This window comes from Apostichopus japonicus, chromosome 20 (assembly GCF_037975245.1).
Source record: "Apostichopus japonicus isolate 1M-3 chromosome 20, ASM3797524v1, whole genome shotgun sequence".
NCBI lineage: Eukaryota > Metazoa > Echinodermata > Holothuroidea > Aspidochirotida > Stichopodidae > Apostichopus > Apostichopus japonicus.
This window is the reverse complement of record NC_092580.1, coordinates 12,980,543-13,005,894: the sequence shown is the minus strand read 5'-3', so window position 1 is coordinate 13,005,894 and position 25,352 is coordinate 12,980,543. Positions and strand designations below refer to the sequence as shown.

Here is a 25,352-nt window from a genome sequence, read left to right as displayed (position 1 = left end):
CGAGACTTCAATGCCTTTAAGCAGATAATAGTTCTATGTTTTTTAAAGACATGAAGTGCAACACACCATCAGTGGTAATGAGACAGGACTGACAGTATGTTGCAAGCTGTTTGGCTTTTATAACGTGCAGTAAATGAAAACTTTTTGATGTTTTCGCGCCATCTTACCCATGTTAGGAAGGTATCCCATGTAGGAGTAATGCCCGCTGTGTGACCTGAGATAAAACTGGCAGTTAATCAAAGCCTCCTCTGTAAAATCAAGAAAGTAGTCATCGAATTAAAATCACTTTACACCACATAAACAAGTTTACAACTTTTATATCAGTAAAGGAAATATTGGAATATTTAAATATTGGAAAGCCTCCAGTGGTATTGAACTAATAATTGTGGGGGGAAATATAAATAAATAGATTGATTCTGGGCAGTACTCACATAGATCTCTACAAAAGGTGTTAAGTGCCATCTTGGATAGAAATATGAAAGGCTTTTTACATGCCATACAGAAGTACATTACAAAGAAGCTACAATGCTACATACCACATACCATGGTGTGTTAAAAGTTACATATGAACTAATAAAGTAGTACCTTCATAATAAAAAACCTGCACTGACATACTGTACAGTACAGTACTGCACTGTAGAGTAAAGCACAGTACTGTACAGTACAACATTGTACACTACAGTACTGTACAATATTGTACACTACAGTATTGTACAATATTGTACACTACAGTACTGTACAATATTGTACACTACAGTATTGTACAGTAAATTACATTGCAGTACAAGAAAGCACAGTACTGTACAGTACTACTGGATTAATGTATATACTGTACACAGAAAAAACATCACATTCTGCGGCATTTCTGATTTGCAAACAAAACTGTACTGTATGGTATACGCACAGTTACAAAGACAAATTATACCTCTGGGTAAAGTCAACTGTAAAATACATGCCATAGAAAGTTAAACTAAAACTAATAAGTTAAATCAGCAAAATTGGATGGGGTTTTCTCTTTTATTGAAGACATTTTTCCAGTTATCTGAGATGAATTAAAATGCAGCAGTTGGTCGGTCACCACATTTACCCACTCTTAGACAAGGGCTCAAGGTTAGGATCTAGAGGTCTTTAACAGATTTTTCATCAAAACTAACAGCCACACTTCCAAGATCCCTCGTGACCCCTCCCCCTCCTCCCCAAAATTATACTTATTGATCACAGCTATACGATTATAGAAAGAAAACTAAGAACATAATTTCGCTTTTTTTTTTTACCTCTCACGCTGTTTCTCTCCATCTCTCTCTCTCGTTTTAATTTGACCGGAAGAGACAAATCCTCCAAGAGAGGTGTGTAGTCATAACGGGAGCAGCGTCTGTGGAAATTTAAAAAACAGACAATCATTTCATCTGTATCTCTTCAAAAAATTAATCACAAAGAAGAAAGTATATCTCTGTTTGAATCATTATCTTCAAAACTGACACTACTCACTCCTATACATTTTCATACAAGCATAGTCTACTTTGCATACAAAGTTGGACAGACTTTTTTATTTTCCCTGTCTAAACTTTTATGAAAAATTAATTGCCATATCTGCCATTGAATGTTTTTTTTATTTTGGTAAAGATAAAATTAATTTTAGCAATTATACATTGCTTTAATATGGAGCATATAGAGTAGTATTTATGTTTCAGGATATCTTACCCATCTTTATAGTGAGTAGGCCTTTTAGAATGAAAGTTTGCAAGCATTTTATGTTTCATTTGTCATTTAATTTTTACACAATGTACCAAGTACCATAATAAATTGAAGAATCGAGCTGGCCGCCTACCCTCTGTACTAAAGTAGATCAACTTCAATGTTGTTGCACTATTGTTGGCTATGACTGGCAATAACTGTTCACCTCCCAGACAGTCCCAGATTTGTTTATGATGATGAGACATATTGACCTTTTGCCATAAACTGTGTAAATGTATTAAATTTCAAGAAATCTTAAGAAAAACCCTCCACCTGTTATCACCCCTGATGAGGGGTGAAACATTAACAAAAAGCACACATAACCATTTCACAGCAACCCTGTGTTTGTGGATCAAATTTCACAGGAAAAAAGACACTTTTTACATGTGTTTTTACATTTGTTTAATACAAAACATATGAAAATGTTCAAAAACCCATGGTCCCTGACGCCTGTGACAATGTGTCTTTCTAAACTGTGGAAAACCTGTGACAATCCAACTCAAGGAAAAATAAAGAAAAAAAACTTGCAAGGCTGTGTCAGTGTGTGTCAATATTGCAAATTGTCTTGCAAAATCCCTCAGGATTTCAGGGTTAAACACAGGTTTCACAGGGGGGGGGGGGGGGTCAGTCTATATTTCGGAACATGTGCGGAAGGATCTTTGATAAAGGTGTAGTATCTTTTTCACTTACCCAGTAATGCTAAAATTGATTATTTTTAGTAGTCAGGACAAGAAATGAACAATTCTAGCCACTTGCATGTTAGTGCTTAAAAAAAAAATCTACTTGCAAACATCAAGCCTTCACTGGCAGTTTTCCTGAATAACAATTATCACCACACATCAGTTCATACTGAACAGGCTTTTGAGAGCAGCCCAATAATATATGCTGACGATACTGTATGTACTACATACAGGGCTTCATTAAAGCTAGGTACGAAAGTCGTGTTGATCCTTTGACTGGCGATTGTTAAACTTTTAACATATCATGTGTTTTAATAGTTCTTAATAATGTCTACAGGCAAAAAATTGCCAGTGACTCTTCATACAGCTGTTTGCATTGATTGTAATAATACAATATATAAATTATACATATATGTGCAAGTACGTAAGTCCCATTCCAGTGCAATTGGTATGCTTGCACAGTACAGTACTTAAGTCCCATACCAGTGCAATTTATATGCTTGCACAGTGCAGTTATTAATAACTTGCTGGTTCATGCTGATATCATGACTAACTAAGCAAAGGTATATACTGTATGAGTCTGATCTTACTTTATGTAATATTCACGTTCAATAATTGTGAGAAATGACTGGCAATTTGCCAACAAAATGGAAGGAACTTGCTTTAGGCATGAATTATGCCTCTTTTTGTAATTGTGCAAAATGTTATGATTTCTGCAATTTTGTCATGAAAATATCAACCTGGTAGGACGGGGGTTCATCAAGCAGTAGCGACAAACATTAATACCATCTAACGAATTCCTAGATTGAGAATATCAAGTACTTGCAGTTAATATAATGTGGTAACAGGAAGGCAGTTAGTTTCAGCTGTATTGACCTATGAGGGTGGGGGGGGGGCATGGGAGGGTGAATGTGCCCCCATTGAAAATGTTTGGTGTTACCCTGGTGTTCCCAAATGAAATTTTGCCATGCAAAAGGAAGATATGTACTGTAGTTCTCTTGAGTAATCTCTGAGTAATTTTAAATCGTACTTGTTTGGTGTATTGTTCCTATAGCAGCAGCTTGAACATAATCTGTGATTGTTTTACCAATTTACAAATGGTAAAGTTCATACATGACTCACAGACAAATAAAATCCAGATCAGTGAATAATTTTATAGCCTGTAATTCACGTGTGGAGGGGGAGGGAGGGGATAGGGGTTCTTTGGTGTAGGCCAATCATACATAATGAGAAGTCTCCATGTACATATCCAGTTTTTGGCACTGGCACTGGATTAAAATCTTGGACTAAAATACTTCCTTCTGAATAATGTTTTCTAAACTTTGTATCCTTGAAAGGTACACTAAGAACCAGCAAAACAGCGAGAGGTCCATAACATCCATTCCGTCATTCCTTATAACTTCAAACAAACACAGTGTACAGTAGGTATTAACTAACTCTTGATATCAACATGGGGGAGTTGACATCAATGTCAGATCCCCAGTGTTCCTGGAAAACAATAAGGTCAGCCAAACTGAACAGTACAGTAAGGTTAGGAAAGAATTACATGTAACTGAGATCCTAGGGGTGCATACTGCATTGGGTATAATTCCACTGACCTGTAGCAATATATCACTAAAGCCAACACAAGGACGACCAATACAGCTGCTCCACTGCAAACAGCTGCAATCTGTAAACCAAAAAAAAAACATTTTTTAAAAAAAAAAATCGTAAATTTCATAAATTTATCGACGTTAAAAAAAAAATACCAGTGGATGATTGCATCCCAATAATACTTGCTGAAAATAAGCATTAATCCAGGGCTAAATGTACAAGTAATGAAATCATGCCGGTTCTTTGGCTGATGATTGTTAATCCAACCTATATAACCGACCTATACCATGTGTTGAAGTTTCTTATAGTCTACAGGCAGGAAGTTGCCGGTGTCCTTGTCTTCCCGCTGGCTAACGGCAAAATCCACTGGCATTTAGCAAGTTTATGACTCGGGTAGTTCACTGTTCGAATGAGAATCCATTTGCTTTTACATGCATGCATGCATGGTTTGTATTAAGAAGTGATGTAAAATATCCTGGGTATAATTTTTCCGATATCATATATGGCAAAATGAGCAACTCACAGCACTACCCCCCAATGCATAATTTATCACTATATCTAGCAGGTTTGTGTACACTCTGCCTTATCATGTGTATTGGTTATTGGGAGCAAAATGGATAAACGCCCCACTATACAAGATGTGAGAGCAAGAAATGATTCCTTTATAAGTCACAATGAGCACTCCATTTCCCTATATATTTAACAGGCCAAACACACCAACATGAGTACAGCCATAGCCCCTAGGGCCTTGATAAATTTGCTGTCCTGGTTGTGTTTATGCAGTGTGAGCTTAATACTGTACCAAGTGCTCTGGTGTATGGTCATTTGGGGTGTTTCCACCTTTGACAGGTGAAACGTCAAAACTTAGAGACGACCACCGTATGAAACACTGGCTACCCTACGTACAAATATGAAATGCTTCTGTGGAATAGTCCACCACCTACAGTAATTTCAGCTTCTCTCATTTTTGACAGCTTATATAGTATGTACAGTAGGCCACTAATTCTTATGGCTGCATGAACACAGATCTAGTGTGTTTAAACTTCAAGAAACCAGAATAACTTGGTCATTAATGTTCATTTTTACATACTGTGTACAACATGACCGATGTGGACGAATGAAACCGTGATCTGCAAGTGCAACTGTGAAGCAGTAAACGCTCAATATGCAAATGTTTTTGCATAATAAACTACGAATAATGATCTGATAATAAAAGGAGATCGTAGAAACGATATGTTCCAGTCTAAAATTGTAATTATTTTATAACCATGTATCATTGCACACACTGTATACTCATACATTACCAACTCCTTCTTGAAAAACAGGGCTCCATCATTCTACCAGATTTAGCCTGAATGGATCATTGCCCTCATGAGATTTTAGAAGTTCCAGACAACTGTTTACCCCCAAAAAATATTGTTTCCCAAAACATATTTTCCTGACAGACCACTTTGTTTGGCAATCCAAAATTTTGGGGGGTGGGGGGAGAGGAATGATAACCCCCCCACACTCTCTCCATCGTGACAACCCTGATAAGAATTTAGAAGTTACCAACAACTATCTTGATGATGGTTTTCCTTATAAACCATCAGATTTCCACATTAAGGAAACCAGCCCGATGAATTAGAGTTTATTGAAAAGGACTTTCAAAATTTATCATTGAAACACTTCAATGGAAGTTCGAACACTGAACTGAAAAAGCACAGAGAACTTTTAATGTGCTACAAATTGACTACTTTTACTGATTTTTCTATTCAATATCTTATTTTTAATTAGTGCAACAGTAGAGAACATTTCAAACCATAAATGAAATGATTCAAAATTGAAACATATAGCCATTGATAAAAATTTATCATTCTGCAATGTCCAGCAAATAGTTCAGTATTTAGTGTAAATCGAATAAACAGAATCTTACCACAACGTTGTTCATTATGTTTCTATAGTGACGACTGCAACAGTCAGGTTATCTTGACTATACTGTGAATTAAGAAAAATACACAAAATTTATCAAGAAAAAGAGAGGATAAATAAATAAATAAATATAGGGTATGCAACCAAAACAAGGCCTGGACAGGTCAGTGAGATGCACACAAGAATGGTCATTCATCCTGCTCCAAATCCTGTTCAAGCCCCCAAATTTTTTAATGGACCAATCATATATGTTGCTTTAATTCTCTCAAGTGCGAAGAGTTTTCACATAAATCTAGTTGCGACCATGTTTATACAGAGGAGTTCAACTTGAGTTTTACAGAAGTGTGTACACACATTGTGGTTAATTACAACACAAGTCGGTAATCCGTCTCTATATACCCGGGTTCCCATATTATTGTAATGATAGCCTTAACTTTAGTAGCACTAAACTAGACCAGGTAATAGTCAATATACTTTCTAAGGGGCTAGGCTTTATCTCCAGCTCTACCTTTCAAGTTATACTGACACCAGAGTAACAAACCTTGATACTAGGTCATACTCGAGTCATAGTCTGCCCTGAGTTGTGCTAGGCCTACTTTTGTACAGTCTAAGTACGTTAAGTTAGGTCTAACGTTACGTGGGCCTATACTCGTACTATGAGAATGAGCATACGTTTGGGTAGGCTGCTAAGTAGTGACTGAACGTGACAATTTTGTCTTTGAGATTAACCTTTTCCCAAGCTTCTTTTCTTTCTTTTTCTTGTAAGCAAGTGATGAACGAGTTAACGTGCGAATTAAAACGTACGCAGCCTGTGCCTCGAAAACTCACATAATACCGAAGTTATGATAGTAAATATTATCAACATCAACATCATATGAATGGTGTCACGGGTTATTTTTAAATTCTTCATCATATTATAGAACGCGAAACGAAAAGTTGAACAAAAACCGAAAGACATACATGAGTTCGTAGAGTTGTGCTAAAAACTTAGGCTAGCTGATATGATTAACAAGCACCTGTGTGGGAAAATTTAGATCGAAAAGAACAAACAAATACATGGACAGAAACCAATGAAATTACGTCAGTCACACACAATCACATGATATCGGAGAGGTGTCTCCTATTTTGGAGCATCAAACTTCATCCTATTTCGTAAGTGGCACGCGGGGACCAGTGGCAATTTCATGTTCAGTAAAAATAACGTCACGGTTAAGAATAAAAACATAAAAGCGTGATCTGCATCTCGTGGGATATGTTGCATATGCAGTGTCATTGCAAATATATCCACAAAAATATATCCACATGGGACAAAACAGTTCCGAGGAAAGATACTATTTATGAAAAGTCACCCAGGAAAGAACCTAGCTGGGCACGAAAACCAACCTATACTGTACGACTGATCTGCTCTCAACCCCAGTCCCCTTGCAATTGCATTGGGACTTTGTCTTTGTGATCATCGTCGGGTGTGTCATCATTCGGAGTGTTAGCTCAGTGGTTAACGCCGGTGCCTTCCAGTCATAAGGTCCCCGGTTCGAGTCACTCCCAGATTAATATATGTCGTCCAGTTACAGAGTTGTTGACAATTAACAATTCATAATTATGGACGTTAAATATGAATGTAAGAGACTGACTTCGGTCAGCTTGCGGCTTTGATAATTAGCCTATGAGGCTTCTTCGCGAGTTCCTGCTTGCAGGAGGATCTAATATACATAGGCCTACATACATACATTCCCCTCGAAAGGGAACAGATACTACACATGATCTTAGCCAAGATCTTATACAGGCTATCACAGTTCCGAGGAAAGATTACTAACAGTATCAAGATATAAACCCTAGCTTACATCATACAAGAGCATCAACGACGCAGTATCTCAATACTGGAAGTTCTAATTTCGATTCCTAGTTTCATATCTTTGCTCTGTCTCTACAATTATCAATATCAATATATATAATATTTTTGGTCATATAGTTTGACGTCAATCACAACAGTCAAATAAGAAGAGGCGAACAACTGGACCATATTCTTGATGCCCGCCTTAAGAAAGCTAGGTATATCGACCTACTGTATGTTACTGTAGACTGTAGAGGTGACTACCATCAAAACTGTGTACACTTCCAAGTATCAAAACAACCCACGTTTTTCCATCTCAATAATTTTGACATGAAGATTTCGTGGATTTATGACTTGGAAAAAATAATGTACAAGTAGATTACAAGTTTTTAATTGAAAGTGATGAGTGGCCTCCTCCTTCCCTAATAGCCACCGCAGTTCCTCTCCATTTTAGTATTTTCTTTTAATTCTTTGTATATTTGATGTCAAACATCACAGGTTCAAAAGAAAGCTAAACATACTTCTTATAACCTTATAGTTATAGATCTTATATCCTTATAATGAAACAGTGGCGTAGGAAGGTACTTTTGAGTGGGGGGCTGAAGACTGATGGCCGGCCTGGGGGAGGGGTCTAAGGGGAGGGGGTTCCCCCTCCCATTTGGATTTTTTTGCATTTCCAGGTGGCCTCAGATGCAATTTGGTGCAATATAGCACACTTCAACCCACCCACTCCATTTGTATATAATTTTACATTTTCACCTGGCCTTAGATGCAATTTGGTGCTCCAAATGAGATTTTTTTCTCATTTGGAAATGAAAAAGGGGTTTTCTGACTTGCGAAGCGGGGGGGGGGGGGGCGGAATGATACTTCCGCCCCTCTACATTTTTCACTGGGGGGGGGCTGGCGCCCCCCAGCCCCCCGGTTCCTACGCCCTTGAAATTTTATTAGTCTGATAAAAGTTGTGATGCTATGGCCGGCTCCTCTTTTATACATACTCCAGTGAAAATAAAATGTGATAGATTATAATTTTTGTTTTTAATTCTTTTTTTTTTTTTTGGGGGGGGGTAAAGAAATATACCAAACAAGCTGTTAATTCATAATGATGCTTCATTCTAGAAATGCACAATATACACTCTATTCCAAATGAATAGTTGTTGTAATATCCCATTAACATTATGTTAAATTTATGGAGTCACAGTTAATATATAAGTTGGAAACTTAACTTAAAATTAAAACATACTGTAAGGCAATCGAACAAACTTACTGTACCCTGGCCCAAAACTGCCTGAACACCACCAGTACAATGCTAATGTGGCTATTACTAAATGAAGGCCTAATATAGGATGCACTAGGCCTAGCCTTCAGCAGCACAACAATGTGTATACGTAATTATACAAAAATACCTGATGGGCAAACTTATCATGACTCTTGCTCTGAAAAACTACCTGAACACCAGTACAATTGATATTACTAAAACCATGGAGCTATAAACAGACGAAGTCCTAATATAAATTAAATGCAGTACAACAATGTGTATATGGAATTAGTGTGCAATACACTACCAGTACCAGCAGCGTATCTCACAACAGTACAGAAAATTGGTCGCAAGGGTGGCCATTTTCGTATATCTAACATGTAGCTGCCATGAGTCATAGCCAATCTGCTACAAACCAGACTCGGAAGCGGGGCTTATTCATCAAAAACAGGGAAACAAACAAGTTTTGGAGCGTGTGCAAAAAAGGCTTGTTTCAACTGTTTTTTCAGAGTGATATGTCCAAATTTGGACATAAATCGGTGAAAAAGTCATAGAATGAGATACAATTCTGGAATAAAATATAGTAACTTTTGTTGGCCTATATGATATATGCTTGCTCTGGAAATTCCAGAGAAAAAGAAATTGTATGAAGACGCTGAAAATTTTTTAAGAGAAGAGAGAGTCCCACTTACTGTTACAATATCTCTATATATGTAATGTATTGAGATAAAAAAAACAAAGGAGGACGACTACACATAGGCATCCAGAGTAAACTAAAGTATTTACAAACACCTGTCTGTGTTCCTTGTTTTATTGTTTGCTAATTTACATAACGCTGATACACAAGTATTTCGTAAAATCATGTCACCCCATATTGCTTGTGATTGTAAGTAACTGTCATATGTGAGACAAATCAAACAAATTTTGAAAGAAAATTCGGCATGTGCCGACATCGACATATGTCGAATTATATATCCTCCGATAAGATAGCGAGAAATCGACAGATTCTATATACATGTCTATTTATTTCACACATAACAGTGTCTTCCGATCAAGAACTTTTGCCTAAACATTGCCATGTGACAGTTAGAGTCCTCAAATAAGAATGCGAGAAACTGACATATGCCAATTTAAATCGACATATGTGTCGATTTCAGGACATATTGCAAAGTTGGCGCCCCATACACGTTCTTCGATATCTTTGACTGTCAGTTCCTTTTTGTAATCTATATATTAGTAATGATATAACCATGTTTAAAGAATGGTCGACAATATCCAACTGCATATTTTCCTGCAAAGTTGAGGTTTGCCGATCATGAAAGAACATTGCAAACACTGAAAGAAAGAATCAGACCAGTACCTACTCCAGATACAATATCTGGAAATTTATGAGATATGGCGAACTGAAATAGATATGAAATGAAACTGGTGCTTGTGAACACCGCAGATATACAAATAATGTTTTCTCTGTTCGTAACGATAAACAAAATATCCAACTAAGCCTATGCAAATCAGAAAAAGAAACGGAGTAACGTCACTGGGTACAGGACCATGTCCCGAAAATACCATTAAGGACGACACATGCTTATGTTGCAGCAATACCGTGAACAACTGTTCAAATGTTAAAGGATCAATGGTAACTGCGACACGTAAAAACTACCCGATAACCCGAAATTCTTCTCATTTCAAGCCGCTAAAGAAGAATTTAGATATCAGCGATAGCGACTCAGATGTTGCTATGACCTATATACCCAAACTGAGCAACCTGAGCTCCCGGATGAGATTGTGTCCGAGCCAAACCAACCGGCACAAATACCCACACATCACAAGCGTAAGCGTCGACCACCGACCTACCTCAAAGATTAGGTTTGAAACATGTTTGTACCCACCACTCTCCACCAGCTTATATCCAGATCATGTTTGTCATATGTTTTGTATCTTATTTGTTTTTATATGATAATTATTTTAAATATTAGTCGTTAGACCCTTGTTAATGGATAGAGAGGTGATGATCTAGTGCCCGTGCATCTTGATGTTCCCAATATTTTACTCTCAAGTTTTGGCGTGAACAAATAACTTAAGTTATGCATGCACGTGACCAATTCTTCTGACTGTGTAACATAGACATGTATCTTTGCTCAGGTATTCATTACATGCATTTATACCAATATACAACCCGTAACTCCCCGGAATTCCAACTCGACCCAGATAGCCCATGTCAGGCTGCGTTTACTAGACGGGGGGGGGGGGGGGGGTGTTATAGTCCTCCCGATCGCTCGGCTTCATTTTCAGACACATATTCTGATATAGCAGTTCCTTGTACTATAGGTGAAGCCGCGCGTCAAGTAAAATGCGCGAAAGATTTCAATCCGACCAGCATAAAATAGGATTCGTTCCACAATCTTACGAAAAGCAGGTATAGGTTGTTAAATCCTTCCTTACGCATTGCACAGCCAATGAATTGTGAGTTTTTTTGTGTTTTTTGTGTGTGTGGCACTAGTATAGAGAATTAATTGACAACCAGGTCCCGAAGGCTATATAGTCACATATATTACAGGCAAGCCTATAGTCGAGTGCATGTAATAGAATATAATTTATGTGAATGGAATGTGCTGTTGGTGCACGTAGTTAGCCTAGTTTAGTTTCCGCATTATTTTGTGAAATGATTCAGAATCACTGCGGGTCTATTGAAAAACAAACTACGGTCATCTGGCGCAAGACAACCGTCAGAGTATATTCCTGTCAGGGCGTCAATCTTGGAGAGAGGGGAGGGGGCATGTTGCCCCACACTCTGAAGGGTGGGGACACATCAAATGTCCCCCCCCCCATAGGTTTAGTGACTGACTCGTGTAGCCACTAGGCCTATCGGGCTCATAATGACTGTGTATCTCATAAACCATAAAGGGAGCTAAATATTATGCTATCAGATTGGTACCGTAGTTATTAATGTTTCTCATCTTTTATATCTTAAATTACCTGTTCAATCACTGAATAAAGCAGGGCTAAGTCCTATTTTCCTCCTACAAAGTGATGTGAGTCTGCCCCTGTGCCCTGCCGGGGCTTCGCTCCTGGACCTCATCAGGGACCCTGAAGCGGGCCCCTGGACCCGCCCGATCCCACCAAGGCGCTTGCGGTGCGCACTCTTTTATCCATATTCAGTCATGGATCCCCCCCCCCTCAAGTTTTCTTAGAGATTGTCGCCCCTTGAGAATAGTAGCCAGGGTCCATATACAGATCAAGCTTTCTATGAGACGGAAAGTAAATCTAATCGATATTATCATCCAGACCTAAGTAAATATTCTCCAATTTACCGTAAATACCTGTTATACAGCAGTGGCGTATCCAGGATTTTCTTACCCGGGGGGCGCGAATAACTATCTAAGCGGAGCGCCACCATCGGTTGGCGAGGAGCGTACAAGAAAATTTCTGGTTTTGATACCCCCCAGATCACCGGAAATGGCACCTATCGGGCTTGAAAATGACCAACTATAGATGTACACTTTTGCCTGAGAACCAAGTATTTCCCAATAGTTGTTTTTTTCCATCCATAAACTTTTTCAAGATTGTCACCAGTCACACATCATGTTCGACCTCATCGCATGTCCTGTGGATCATTGTTTTTGTAGGTGATTCTACGCCGCGGCCCACAATACCCGCAAGCCCCACTTTTCAAGGTTTTAAGCCCATTATTTGTTCAGAATTTGAAAATTCTCATTTCTCGTGAATAAAATCACTTCAAAACATACCCATAATGTTGCACAAAATTTAATCTATGGACAACCAATATAGATAAACCTCCTTGAACCCCTAAGAGACAGGTCAAAATTGTACGAGTAGAGCGAAGTATGATGAAGAATGTTGGTCAGGAATTTTTCGAAAATTCAGACACTGTTAATTTATTGGTGTACAAATATAACAGCTTATATAACCTCTTATAACAGCTCAAATATAACCTCAAATATACCTCAAATATAACCTCTTATAACAGCTGTTATAAAACTTCGTTGAAGGAAATGAAAAATAGCAGATATTTCCGATATCAGGTATCAGATATTTCGAAACCGAACACTACACATACACTATAGGCGTAGGAGGCGGGGCTGCAGCCCCCCCCCCCTCAACCACTTTTTTGCGCCCTGAAAATTCTGGCAATATGCTGAGAATTTTTCGGGCACCTATTGAAAGAAAAATAAATTGCAATGATGTAGCCTAAGGAAATGAATAGTTTAAAATTATCTCCTTGGTAATTTAAATAAAGTTCTAAGCTTGGCCGACTAATTCGTCATAACTAATATAAAAGAGAGTTTTGACATAATTGGACCTCCATGCTTTTTCTCCATCTACATAAGACATTTCGTTATTTACATTAGCATCCGGCGGTATACTGTACAACTTTCACCGACCGTATGGTACACGATGGTATGCGATGCAATTACAGATGCTTACTTATAATGATATTGACCTTAACAATTGAACAAGAAAATTTTGGCCGAAAATGCCTCCTAGATCGCTGGAAATGACACTTCCCAGGCCTTGTAAGTTGTATCTAAGCATTTTCTATTTTGATATTACTAGTGATATCATAAAGAAAATTTGCTCAGGAGGGGGGCGGTCGCCCCCTTCCCGAAATGCGTCATGTTCCACGACGACTCGGTCGAGTTCCAGACCAGCCACAGTTGGTTATGATAGACGATATATAGTATACATATAGATACATTAGTGAGAGAGGAAAAATGGAGTTGTCGGTGTAAGGGGTAGGGTGAGGTGCACGTCCCCTCCGTAATCCTCGATCTGTCACTGGCTACCCTATGTTTATAATATTGATCAGCATTGTAATTATGTCACTGTTCCTCTTTCTCTTCCCGGTGTCTTGGCGTTTATCTTCTACTCCCTCCTTTTCTCCTTTTTCTCTCTTTCTTCTTTTTCTTTTCCCCTTCCTTCCTCTCCTCCTTTTCTTTTTCCCCCTCTTTTTCCCTTTTTTCTTCTCTTTTTTTCTCTTCTCTTTTTCTTACCCGGGGGCGCGCGCCCCCAACGCCCCCCCTGGATACGCACCTGTATAGTGGCCTTTTTTTTGTCTACCGAACGCGCCCTGTCTCTTCGAACTGCCAAAAGATTAAATAATATGTTAATTAGTAGCACACGGGAGCACGTCACATGACCCTCGCTTTCGTACAGTGGAGTGCTTCTTCCATGACATATTATTTTCGACGAATTATGTATATATGCCATATGGACGTATCATAGAACTTGAATTGATCAATTTCTATGGGACGTGCATACATTACATTCTAGTTATTCCAATGCATTGTAGGTCAAAGTCTGTTATAACAGCTACATTATGTGACATGATATGAACGCGCTAACTAAAGATAAAGCACTATAGCTTACTTCACGTAGTTTCGCAAACAGTGAGGCACGCTGTATTACACTTTCAAGTTAGCCCTAATAGGTTAATTATCACCGATAGAAATTCTGTGTTACATATTTATACAGATGATAAAGCTATTACCCCTAACAATTAGCCATGTTGACTTTGTTCACACAAAGGACTCGTCGTGTACGCAGAATAGTGTAAGGGGTTACTACATACGGCTCGTGCAATTCAATTTACCGGAGACTATTTCGTGAACAGTTTCATAGCCGGACTGTGGATCTGCTAAACATCACAGCGGGATCAATTGACACGGTATGTGCAAGCATTATAGACGCCATGATCTTCAAGATTAACGTGAGAATGTGTTCGAGGCGTAGGCTTATACGAGTGGCTCCGCTACGGGTCAAATTTGAACAATCTGCTGTATGCCTAGGCTGGTCCTATGTAAATACAGTTTAGTTGGAAGTTTCATGCCGGTTGTATGATGTATTCAGCTCACACTTAAATATGTTGTTTTATCCTTTTTGTCCACAGGAATACACGATACAGAGTCAGCCTTTAATAGGCTTTCAAAGAAGTCTCGGGAACTTCAAGGAAGCGGATAAACAACACAGAGCTAGCCTGTAGCCTATACCGAACATCCAGAGACGTGGTACTATTACTAGACCTATAATACAGTGTTAGAGTACTAAAGCCCTGTATCACAGTACACAAATACGTGATTAACCAGAATAGTCACGTGATTCTTGCATGAAACGACGAAACGCGCTGCAAGCCATAAGTGACTTTATTTTCAATACACAGACAACCGAAAGAAGTTGGCCGTTCCTATCAAAGTTAATTAATACGAGATATTTTACTATCGGTTTTTTCTTGCACTTTGAGGCCTATAATACAAAAGCTAGGCCTCAAAACGTAAGCATAACAAGGCTATGGGACGTGCTACATTATAGCTGCCGAAGAGACAATATAGGCCCTATACATCTGATTTAAAGAACTTAGTTGAGAGAGAAAGAGAATAGCGTTTGTTTTATACTATTCATAACTGATGATTGTTTGAGGAACAGCAAAGGTGACAAGCTTCATCAATTCCATACCAAATTAACCATGGACTGGATCCTATTTCTCGTATTGTTTATATTGGGGGTGTTACTTTGGCGTTTGTTAAACTCTGTGTGGTTTTTGTTATTGTCCGCGTTAATAACTTTAATTATCGGGTTGGCGTTAGGGGTTTACTTCTCTTCCGAAAGTGCAGAGCAGGTTATATCAGAGTTTGTTGCATTTTTGAGAGATGTAGACACACGTCAACTGATTGATGAATACTATCCAGATATGAAGGAGAAAATATTCAACTTTTTCAAGGGAACATGATTTTGATCATCATATCAAGAATACCATATGTAGAGGATGTGCATTGGGAGAATGGAATGACTTCCCATGCACAATGTCAGCCCCACGGGGTAATTAGTCACAGGGCGGGTTGGAATGGGGCGTGGCGACCTTTACCTCTCAAAGTATAGGCCTAGATATGTAGACAGTCAGAAAATAATGAGGGTTACTTATTTGGAGGGGGAGGGGTGGGTGGGTGGGTAGGGATAAATATGAATGCTCGTGAACTATAATCATACAGTTGACACAAGTACCGCTTGATGTTCATTTAATGCTCCCATCGATGGACCAAATCTTGAGTGATGTTTCTGTCTCTTAATCTACCTCATCGTGGTGGTGTGGGAGGGTAGGACACTGGGTGGAAATAAATTAAAAACGGGGTATATTCGAAGCCTTCGATTTTTTAAATATTAGGCCTACTATTTATTATTCAAATACTGATAGAAAACAATTCAATTTTCCTTTTTCCCTTCATTTTAGTAGATATAAGAATTTTGTATAAAATTGAAAGACAAATTGTTTTATTTTCGACAATAATGAGAATAAACATATATATTGATACAACAATTAGTATCGTGTTCGTTTTGTTTTTTTGTTGCTTGGTTAGTATGTTTACCTGAAGTGTTACATATATTTGTGCCAGGGCTCCAACTCATTTTCCATAGGGGGCAAGGTAACCCCTAATGCAAGTTTGGAAATTGTTTTGGATTCTCATTGAAAATTCCATGGCATCAACAAGAAGCCATTTTCAATTTGAAAGGACGGTACCAATACCCCCCCCCCCCTCCTGTAAAACGCCGGCCGATACTGATAGCTGGTACAACAACTATACTGTTCATGTCCCACAACCGTGCATCAGTTATTACTACTTAGTGTTCGTAACACGGCAACGTGTGTTACAGGTGGTATTGTCCATGTCCCACAACCGTGCATCAGTAATTACTGCTTACGGTGTTCGTAACACAGTAACATGTGTTACAGGTGGCACTATTCATATCCCACAACCGTGCAGTGATCAGTAATTACTACTTAGTGTTCGTAACACGGTAACGTGTTACAGGTGGCTCTCATGTTCATGTCCCACAACCGTGCATCAGTAATTACTGCTTACGGTGTTCGTAACACAGTAACATGTGTTACAGGTGGCACTATTAATGTCCCACAACCGTGCAGTGATCAGTAATTACTACTTAGTGTTCGTAACACGGCAACGTGTTACAGGTGGCTCTCATGTTCATGTCCCACAACCGTCATCAGTAATTACTGCTTACGGTGTTCGTTACACAGTAACATGTGTTACAGGTGGCACTATTAATGTCCCACAACCGTGCAGTGATCAGTAATTACTACTTAGTGTTCGTAACACGGTAACATGTGCTACAGGTGTCAGGTGGCACTGTTCATGTCCCACAACCGTCATCAGTAATTACTGCTTACGGTGTTCGTAACACAGTAACATGTGTTACAGGTGGCACTATTAATGTCCCACAACCATGCAGTGATCAGTAATTACTACTTAGTGTTCGTAACATGGTAACATGTGCTACAGGTGTCAGGTGGCACTGTTCATGTCCCACAACCGTCATCAGTAATTACTACTTAAGGTGTTCGTAACACGGTAACGTGAGTTACATAGATATGTACAGTAGTTACTGTGCCAGCGATGAGTATCGTGTGAAAGCGCGAGAAACGAAGAACGTATATCTGATTCACATTTCCTCTCCTCATTTGATTTAATTGATATGAATAAGTCGATGTTTACTGACTGACATCATAACGCATGGCCACCACCTGTACACGGCAATTTGACTAAATGTATTAAAGGTACCTCAATAAAAATGTTGGTTAAGGTAACTGTGATGTCCGGTGATGTGTATAATAGCACACACTGACGAAAGTCCGTAGTAACGTAACATAACAACTTGTATTTATACAAAGAGATATTTACACCGTTCAGTTCGTCACAAAAAACACGAAAAACAAAATTAAACTGTTGGTATATACGACTCTAAAAGAAATGTTGAAACACACGTAAATGCTTGAAATCTATCAACGTAGGACGCAAATGGTGCAAATTAGCTGACTCGTAAAGACCGTGTTGGCCTGTCGGCCCCCAACACCCCAAAACATAAATAACTTGTTTTTTAAAAAAAAATTCTATGGAAGGCCAAATAAGCAGCTCTGCCACAATAACTGCAAACACTCTGTCCATGAGGATCTGTTGTTAGCACGGGACAGTATACTGGTTAAAATATAATTGTCTGCATAGGCATATAATAGCTATTTATATAAGTGAATATTCAAAGTCTGCAGCACTAAATATTGTGATCAATTTTGCATCAAATGGAATATGTTTCTACTGGTTAACAGCACATCGCATGAGTGCGATGTTATAATTAACGTTATGTTATAATTATGTCATCTTTATTCACAGGGCTTAAATATCTGCTTTGTTGGCTCCAATTATAGCACGCTATAGCAAGGAAAGTTTTGTGATTACGTAATCGACCTGCCGTCGTCGTAAATCGACCTCATGCTCTACAATAAGCTGGCATATAGCTTCTTAACACGATTATGCTCTTTGTGTCAACACTGTGTTGAAATATGTTCATGTCTACAGTGTAGTCAATCATACAGCGTTCAAACAAAGACCCTCATACAAGAAAAATATGTGGCAGGCGTTGCAGACTAATTGGTAAAAAGTGGTCATTTTACAACCGAGGCAGGTCGATTACGTAATCTCAAAAACTTTTCCATGATAGCGTGCTATATAGTTGGGGTCTATGGAGCAGACCTTAAATGTCTCGTGCAGTCGTATTTGACGTTGCATGTAAGCATTATAACACTGTTAACAATTGTAGACCACTTATCTTCACAAATAGCGTGCAACTATAGGTTGCCACCACTATGCGGTGTAATGCCAAAAGAACACTCGGGCGGATTAATATATAGAATATTTATGGAGTGTGACACCTTAGCTATAAATAGGCCTATCATCCATAAATAGATCCTGTGTAAATATCATTCATAATATCTGCTCTTCCTTTCGTATATACGTTGACTTTACTTCCTTCTAGTCAGCCTACATTAAAGCAATCAATACAATCTGGCCATGCTAATAGTACAATAAATATCACATTGAACGGCTTCACGTATATAACACAACCGATTGTGATGCAGGGATGGCGTAATATTAGGTCTATGCAGAACGTGAATCGATAACAACGGTCAAAGGTAAAGTTTGTTGGTTTTAATTTTCGGCAAACACGCTGTAGTGTATGATATGTATATTAATGTTTATCGTTTGATCAGTTTTCAAGTAACCAAATAATATAATAAGACAATGACCTATTATTCACCGATGATACATGGATTAGGCCTAATTAAATGCATATGCATGAAGCCGAATCAAACAATATTGTCATAAATTTTAAGCGTTAGAACATGTTAATAGTTATTACCAGCGCTTCGAATGACTAGTTGGAGTTAGAAAACAACACAAACGTAACTAAATTATGTCATCTTCACTCACTGCGATTGTCTTTATCAAATTTTTGTTACAAAGAGCTGCTTTTTGTGTATCATTTACTACAACTTTCATGTGTCAAAAAATATTCAGTCATATATAATACGTACAGATCTCTGCTAATGTCGGTACAACGGGACGACGGATCATGACCGTGAACCCGCAATGCTACTCATGATGGAGGGCGACATGGCCAGCTTGTCCTTCATCATGTTTAAAGCATTGTGAGGTTATCTAGTATTTAACAGTTCAATGAGTACTCGAACTGTCATGTACTTGGATAACCTTGCACTGCTTTTTGTGTCATCGGTACTTCAGCGGCCGTAATCAACGATCCCTCATTCGAACCACCACACCACCCACAACTCACACTTTTGAAAATCCTGTGCACGTTACAGACGATTATTAGGAATTAGGTAGATTAGGTAATTTTATTAAGGTTCCATAGCCAGGGGAGTTAGGTTGCTGTTTCCACTTATAAAGCTCTGTACAGTTTTTTTTCTGACACGTTGACAACATTATGTAGCAAATTGGAGCAGTTTGATACTAGACAAAAAACAAAACAACAATTTTTGCCTTCAGTTGTCTTAATTCCTATTTATCTTTTTGACAAAATAATGATGGGACAATTATATTTGAAACGAGATGTCTCATGAGCTAAGGTTTGGTGGTCACAACAGAGGCATATGTATAGGAAGGTATCTTTGTGTGGGATAAAAAGAGTAAAATGTTATCGACTAGATTGCAGGAATGTTTAAAGGGGTATAAGGAAGATGGGAGGGGTGGGGCATTATATACGGAGACCCCGTATAGGGAAGCTGCATGATTTCAAAATATTTTTTGTTCACCCTTAGTCCCTAGCAGCAAAGTACATGTCAAAATGAGGTATTCCGCTCTTACTTTTAATGAAAGATTATAAAGAATCCTCTTGGCCTTTGTTTTTTTTGGGGGGGAGGGGGGGGGCGAGCATGAGTAGTTGATAAGAGAAACAATATTTTGAGAGTGTCTTATCGTCTCTTCGTTCCTTCTGGATGTTGAGCAAATGAATTTAAAAGACGACATTTTTTAAAAGAAAATAATTTCTGGGGATGTATTACAATTGTAATAATCTCCCCAATCCTTCTTTATTTCTCCTGTGAAATATTATATTTTCAATTTGATGTAATATAATAAGATTCCAACGTTTTGTTGTATTTACTTTCATTGTTTACACATGAAAAGATCTGATTCCTTTTTGTAAAAGTTCCACTTTTGTAAAAGTGGGATAGATATGTTGATCAAACGACAGTTCAATTGATTGCTACCGTATATCTAATACAGGCCTATACATATGTATTGGTCTGTATTTTATAGTAACAATGTTTTAAATGTCACATCAGTGATCACAGATTCAGTGAGAAACTTGAAATAAATTCTATAAATAAATAGGCCAATTAAACACGGATCTGTTATAATAAAACAAATCAGTAGTTTATCTCAACATGTGCTAACCAGCTATAGGCTATCACTCGTTGAACAATGAGTTTACTTTCGTAAGCACTGCACTGTTTTGGCTACACTTTGGAAATGCAGTCTCCAAAAATTCGGTTATATTCGGCTACATATGTTGATAAATCGAGATTAGTACTCAGATGTTATTCTACATGTCAACGGAATAGTATCATGGAGGAAAGGAATAATACGTAGGTGGTTTAATTGTCACATCAATATAAGTATTTATTTATTTATACAAAGGTAAGGAAAATTTTGGGGTTTATTATTACAGAAGGCATAGCCTTAACTCATAAAGTTGTGCGGTATTCTAAAGGAATCCACAAAATTACTGTAATGATGGCAGCCTCTATCGCCAGCAAAAATTGCATTCAATTATCGAGACCGTTTAAAACTAACTAAAAGTAAAGTGCCTTTAAAAAGTATCTATATTGTCATCTACACGAAACTATAGCTTCTCAGTTCAAGGGGGTTAGGGCACTGCATGGGTGAGAATAATTAAAAAGTGGTATATTCGAAACCTTAAATTTTTAGGCCTACTATTTATTATTCAAATACTGATAGAAAACAATCCAATGTACTTTTTTACCTTCATTTTAGTAGATATAAGAATTTTGTATAAAATTGAAAGACAAATTGTTTTATTTTCGACAATAATGAGAATAAATATATATATTGATACAACAATATTAAAGTACCCAAGTATCGTGTTCGTTATAGTTTTCTATTGCTTGGTTAGTTTGTTACCTGCAGTGTATCATATATTTGTGCCAGGGGTCCAACTCATAATCCATAGGGGGCAAGGTAACCCCTAATGCAAGTTGGGAAATTGTTTTGGATTCTCATTGAAAATTCCATGGCATCAACAAGAGGCCATTACTCAATTTGAAAGAACGGTACCAATACCCCCCCCCCCCAAACACGCCGGCCGATACTGATAGCTGGTACAACAACTATACTGTTCATGTCCCACAACCGTGCATCAGTAATTACTACTTAGTGTTCGTAACACGGTAACATATGTTACAGGTGGCACTATTAATGTACCACAACCCGTACATCAGTATAATTAATACTTACGGTGTTGGTAACACGGTAACGTGTGTTACAGGTGGCACTGTTCATGTCCAACAACCGTACATCAGTAATTAACACGGTAACGTGAGTTACATAGATATGCACAGTATAGTTACTGTGCCAGCGATGAGTATCGTGTGAAAGCGCGAAAAACGAAGAAAGTATATCTGATTCACATTTCATCTCTGTGATATCCGGTGATGTGTATAATAGCACACACTGACGAAAGTCCGTAGTAAAGTAACATAACAACTTGTATTTACAAAGAGATATTTACACCGTTCAGTTCGTCACAAAAAAACACGAAAAACAAAATAAACTGTTAGTGGAATGTTGAAAAACACGAAAATGCTCTAAATCTATCAACGTATGACACAAATGGTGCAAAATTAGCTGACTCGTAAAGACCGTGTTGGCCTGTCGGCCCCCAACACCCGAAAACATAACTAACTTTTTCTTAAATTTTCTATGGAAGGCCAAATAAGCAGCTCTGTCACAATAACTGCAAACACTCTGTCCATGAGGATCTGTTGTTAGCGCGGTACGGTATACTGGTTACAATATAACTGTCTGCATAACGTGAAAGCAAAGTACGACGTTGATATCATGAACATTTGCTATCGAACGTGCACGACTTCATGACTGCACTGATGAAGGAGTCGTACTGGCTAAATGATTGGTAATGATGTGTATCCGTTCTTGCATAGGCCTATAACTGCTATTTATATAAGTGAATATTCAAAGTCTGCAGCACCAAATATTGTGATCAATTTTGCATCAAATGGAATATGTTTCTACTGGTTAACAGCACATCGCATGAGTGCCATGTTATAATTAACGATTCAGAAAAAAAATAACAATAATTGTTGTCATCTTTATTCACAGGGCTTAAATATCTGCTTTGTTAGCTCAAATTATAGCGCGCTATAGCTAGGAAAGTTTTGTGATTACGTAATCGACCTGCCGTCGTCGTAAATCGACCTCAGGCTCTACAATAAGCCTGCATATAGCTTCTTAACACGATTATGCTCTTTGTGTAAACACTGTGTGGAAATATGTTCATGTCTATACAGTGTAGTCAATCATACAGCGTTTAAACAGAGACCCTCATACAAGAAAAATATGTGGCAGGCGTTGCAGACTAATTGGTAAAAAGTGGTCATTTTACAACCGAGGCAGGTCGATTACGTAATCTCAGAAAACTTTTCCATGATAGAGTGCTGTAGTTGAGGTCTATAGAGCAGACCTTAAATGTCTCGTGCAGTCGTATTTAACGTTGCATGTAAGCATTATAAACACTGTTAACAATTTTAGCCACTTATCTTCACAACTAGTGTGCAACTATAGGTTGCCACCACTATGCGGTATATAATGTCAAAAGAACACTCTGGCGGATTAATATATAGACTGTTCATGGAGTGTGACACCTAAGCTATAAATAGGCCTTTCATCCATATATATACACCCTGTGTAAGTACCATTCATAATATCTGCTTTTTCTTGCGTATACGTTGACTATACTTCCTTCTAGTCAGACTACAAAAAAACCTTCAATACAATCTGGTCATGCATGGTACAACATGCCTATAGTACAATAATATGCCTATAGTACAATAATATGCCTATAGTACAATAATATGCCTATAGTACAATAAAAATCATATTGAACGGCTTCACATACATAACACAACCAATTGTGATGGAGGAATGGCTTAATATTAGGTCTATGCAGAACCTGAATTGATAAAAACGGTCAAGGGTAAAGGGTGTTTGTTTTGATTTTCGGCAGACACGCTGTAGTGTATGATATGTACATTGATGTTTATCGTTTGATATTTTGCAAGTAACCAAATAAAATAATACGACAATGACCTATTATCCACCGATCATACATTGATTAGGCCTAATTTAATGCATATGCATGAAGCCGAATCAAACAATATTGTCATTTTTTTAGCGTTTTTTTAGCGTTTTTTTAGCGTTTTTTTAGCGTTTTTTTAGCATTTTTTTAGCGTTTAGCATAAATTTTTAGCGTTAGAACATGTTAATAGTTATTACCAGCGCTTCAAATGACTAGTTGGAGTTAGAAAACAACACAAACGTAACTAAATTATGTTATCTTTACTCACTGTGATTGTCTCTATAAAATTTGTGGTACCAAGAGCTGCTTTTTGTGTATCATTTACTACAACTTTCATGTGTCAAAAAATATTCAGTCATATATAATACGTACAGATCTCTGCTAATGACGGGACGGCGGATATACCGTGAACCCGCAATGCATCTCATGATGGAGGGCGACTTGGCCAGCTGTCATACATCATGAGTTGAAAGCATTGTGAAGTTGTTAGGTATTTGGCAGTCCAATGAGTACTCGAACTGCCATATACTTGAATAGCTTACACAATCCTTTTGTGTGATCGGTACTTCTGCGGCCGTAATCAACGATCCCACACTGGTCTGCACCCCTCATTCGAACCACTATTCGAACCACGAACACACACTTTTGAAAAACCTGTGCACGTTACGGACGATTAGTAGGAATTAGGTATATTAGGTAACTTTATTAAGGTTTCATAGCCAGGGGAGTTAGGTTGCTGTTTCCACTTAAAAAGCTCTGTACAGCTTTTTTTCTGACACGTTGACAACATTATATAGCAAATTGGAGCAGTTTGATACTAGACAAAAAAAAAACAACAATCTTAATTCCTATTTATCTTCTTGACAATGATGTGACAATTATATTTGAAACGAGAGGTCTCATGAGCTAAGGTTTGGTGGTCACAACAGAGGCATATGTATAGGAAGGTATTTTTGTGTGGGAATAAAAAGAGTAAAATGTTATCGACTAGATTGCAGGAATGTTTAAAGGGGTATAAGGAAGATGGGAGGGGCGGGGCAGTATACGGAGGCCCCCCAGGGAAGCTGCATGATTTGAAAATATTTTTTGTTCACCCTTAGTCCCTAGCAGCAAAGTACATGTCAAAATGAGGTATTCCGCTCTTACTTTTAATGAAAGATTATAAAGAATCCTCTTGGCCTTTTTTTTTGGGGGGGGGGGGGGCGAGCGTGAGTAGTTGATAAGAGAAACAATATTTTGAGAGTGTCTTATCGTCTCTTCGTTCCTTCTAGATGTTGAGCAAAGGAATTTAAAAATACGACATTTTTTAAAGAAAATAATTACTGGGGATTTATTACAATTGTAATAATCTCCCCAATCCTTCTTTGATTTCTCCTGTGAAATATTATATTTTTAATTTGAAGTAATATCATAAGATTCCACGTTTTGTTATATTTACTTTAATTCTTTACATAAGAAAATTTCTGATTCCTTTTTGTAAAAGATTCCACTTTTGTAAAAGTGGGATATAGATGTTGATAAAACGACAGTTCAATTGATTGCTACCGTATATCTCATACAGGCCCAGTGGCGGCGCCAAGGGGGGACTTGGGGGGGGCTTTAGCCCCCACTGAAGTAGTCAGCCCCCCCC

The 25,352-nt window shown here is 38.0% G+C and overlaps 1 protein-coding gene and 1 long non-coding RNA gene across 5 annotated transcripts in view; one reads left to right on the top strand and one right to left on the bottom strand.

Annotated features, from left to right (window-relative positions):
- The window catches only part of LOC139962041 (slowpoke-binding protein-like), a 43,668-nt gene extending 29,061 nt beyond the window's left edge, over positions 1 to 14,607 (bottom strand). Inside the window, exons 1-5 of one of the 4 annotated variants that reach the window (XM_071961877.1) lie at positions 14,514 to 14,607; positions 5,923 to 5,984; positions 4,013 to 4,083; positions 1,275 to 1,372; positions 168 to 248 (exon numbers count right to left, since the gene is read on the bottom strand). In XM_071961877.1, the coding sequence (XP_071817978.1) occupies positions 168 to 248; positions 1,275 to 1,372; positions 4,013 to 4,083; positions 5,923 to 5,937 (265 nt within the window). In that variant the 5' untranslated portion in view covers positions 5,938 to 5,984; positions 14,514 to 14,607. Of the gene's footprint in view, positions 1 to 167; positions 249 to 1,274; positions 1,373 to 4,012; positions 4,084 to 5,922; positions 5,985 to 6,590; positions 8,362 to 14,513 lie in introns of those variants that run through there. The other 3 variants (XM_071961875.1, XM_071961876.1, XM_071961874.1) reach the window with 3 other exon arrangements.
- On the top strand, positions 14,551 to 16,337 carry LOC139962049 (uncharacterized). Its single transcript, XR_011791132.1, has 2 exons — positions 14,551 to 14,690; positions 14,913 to 16,337. It is a non-coding gene; the product is annotated as an uncharacterized lncRNA (long non-coding RNA).
- Positions 16,338 to 25,352: the final 9,015 nt, after the last annotated feature.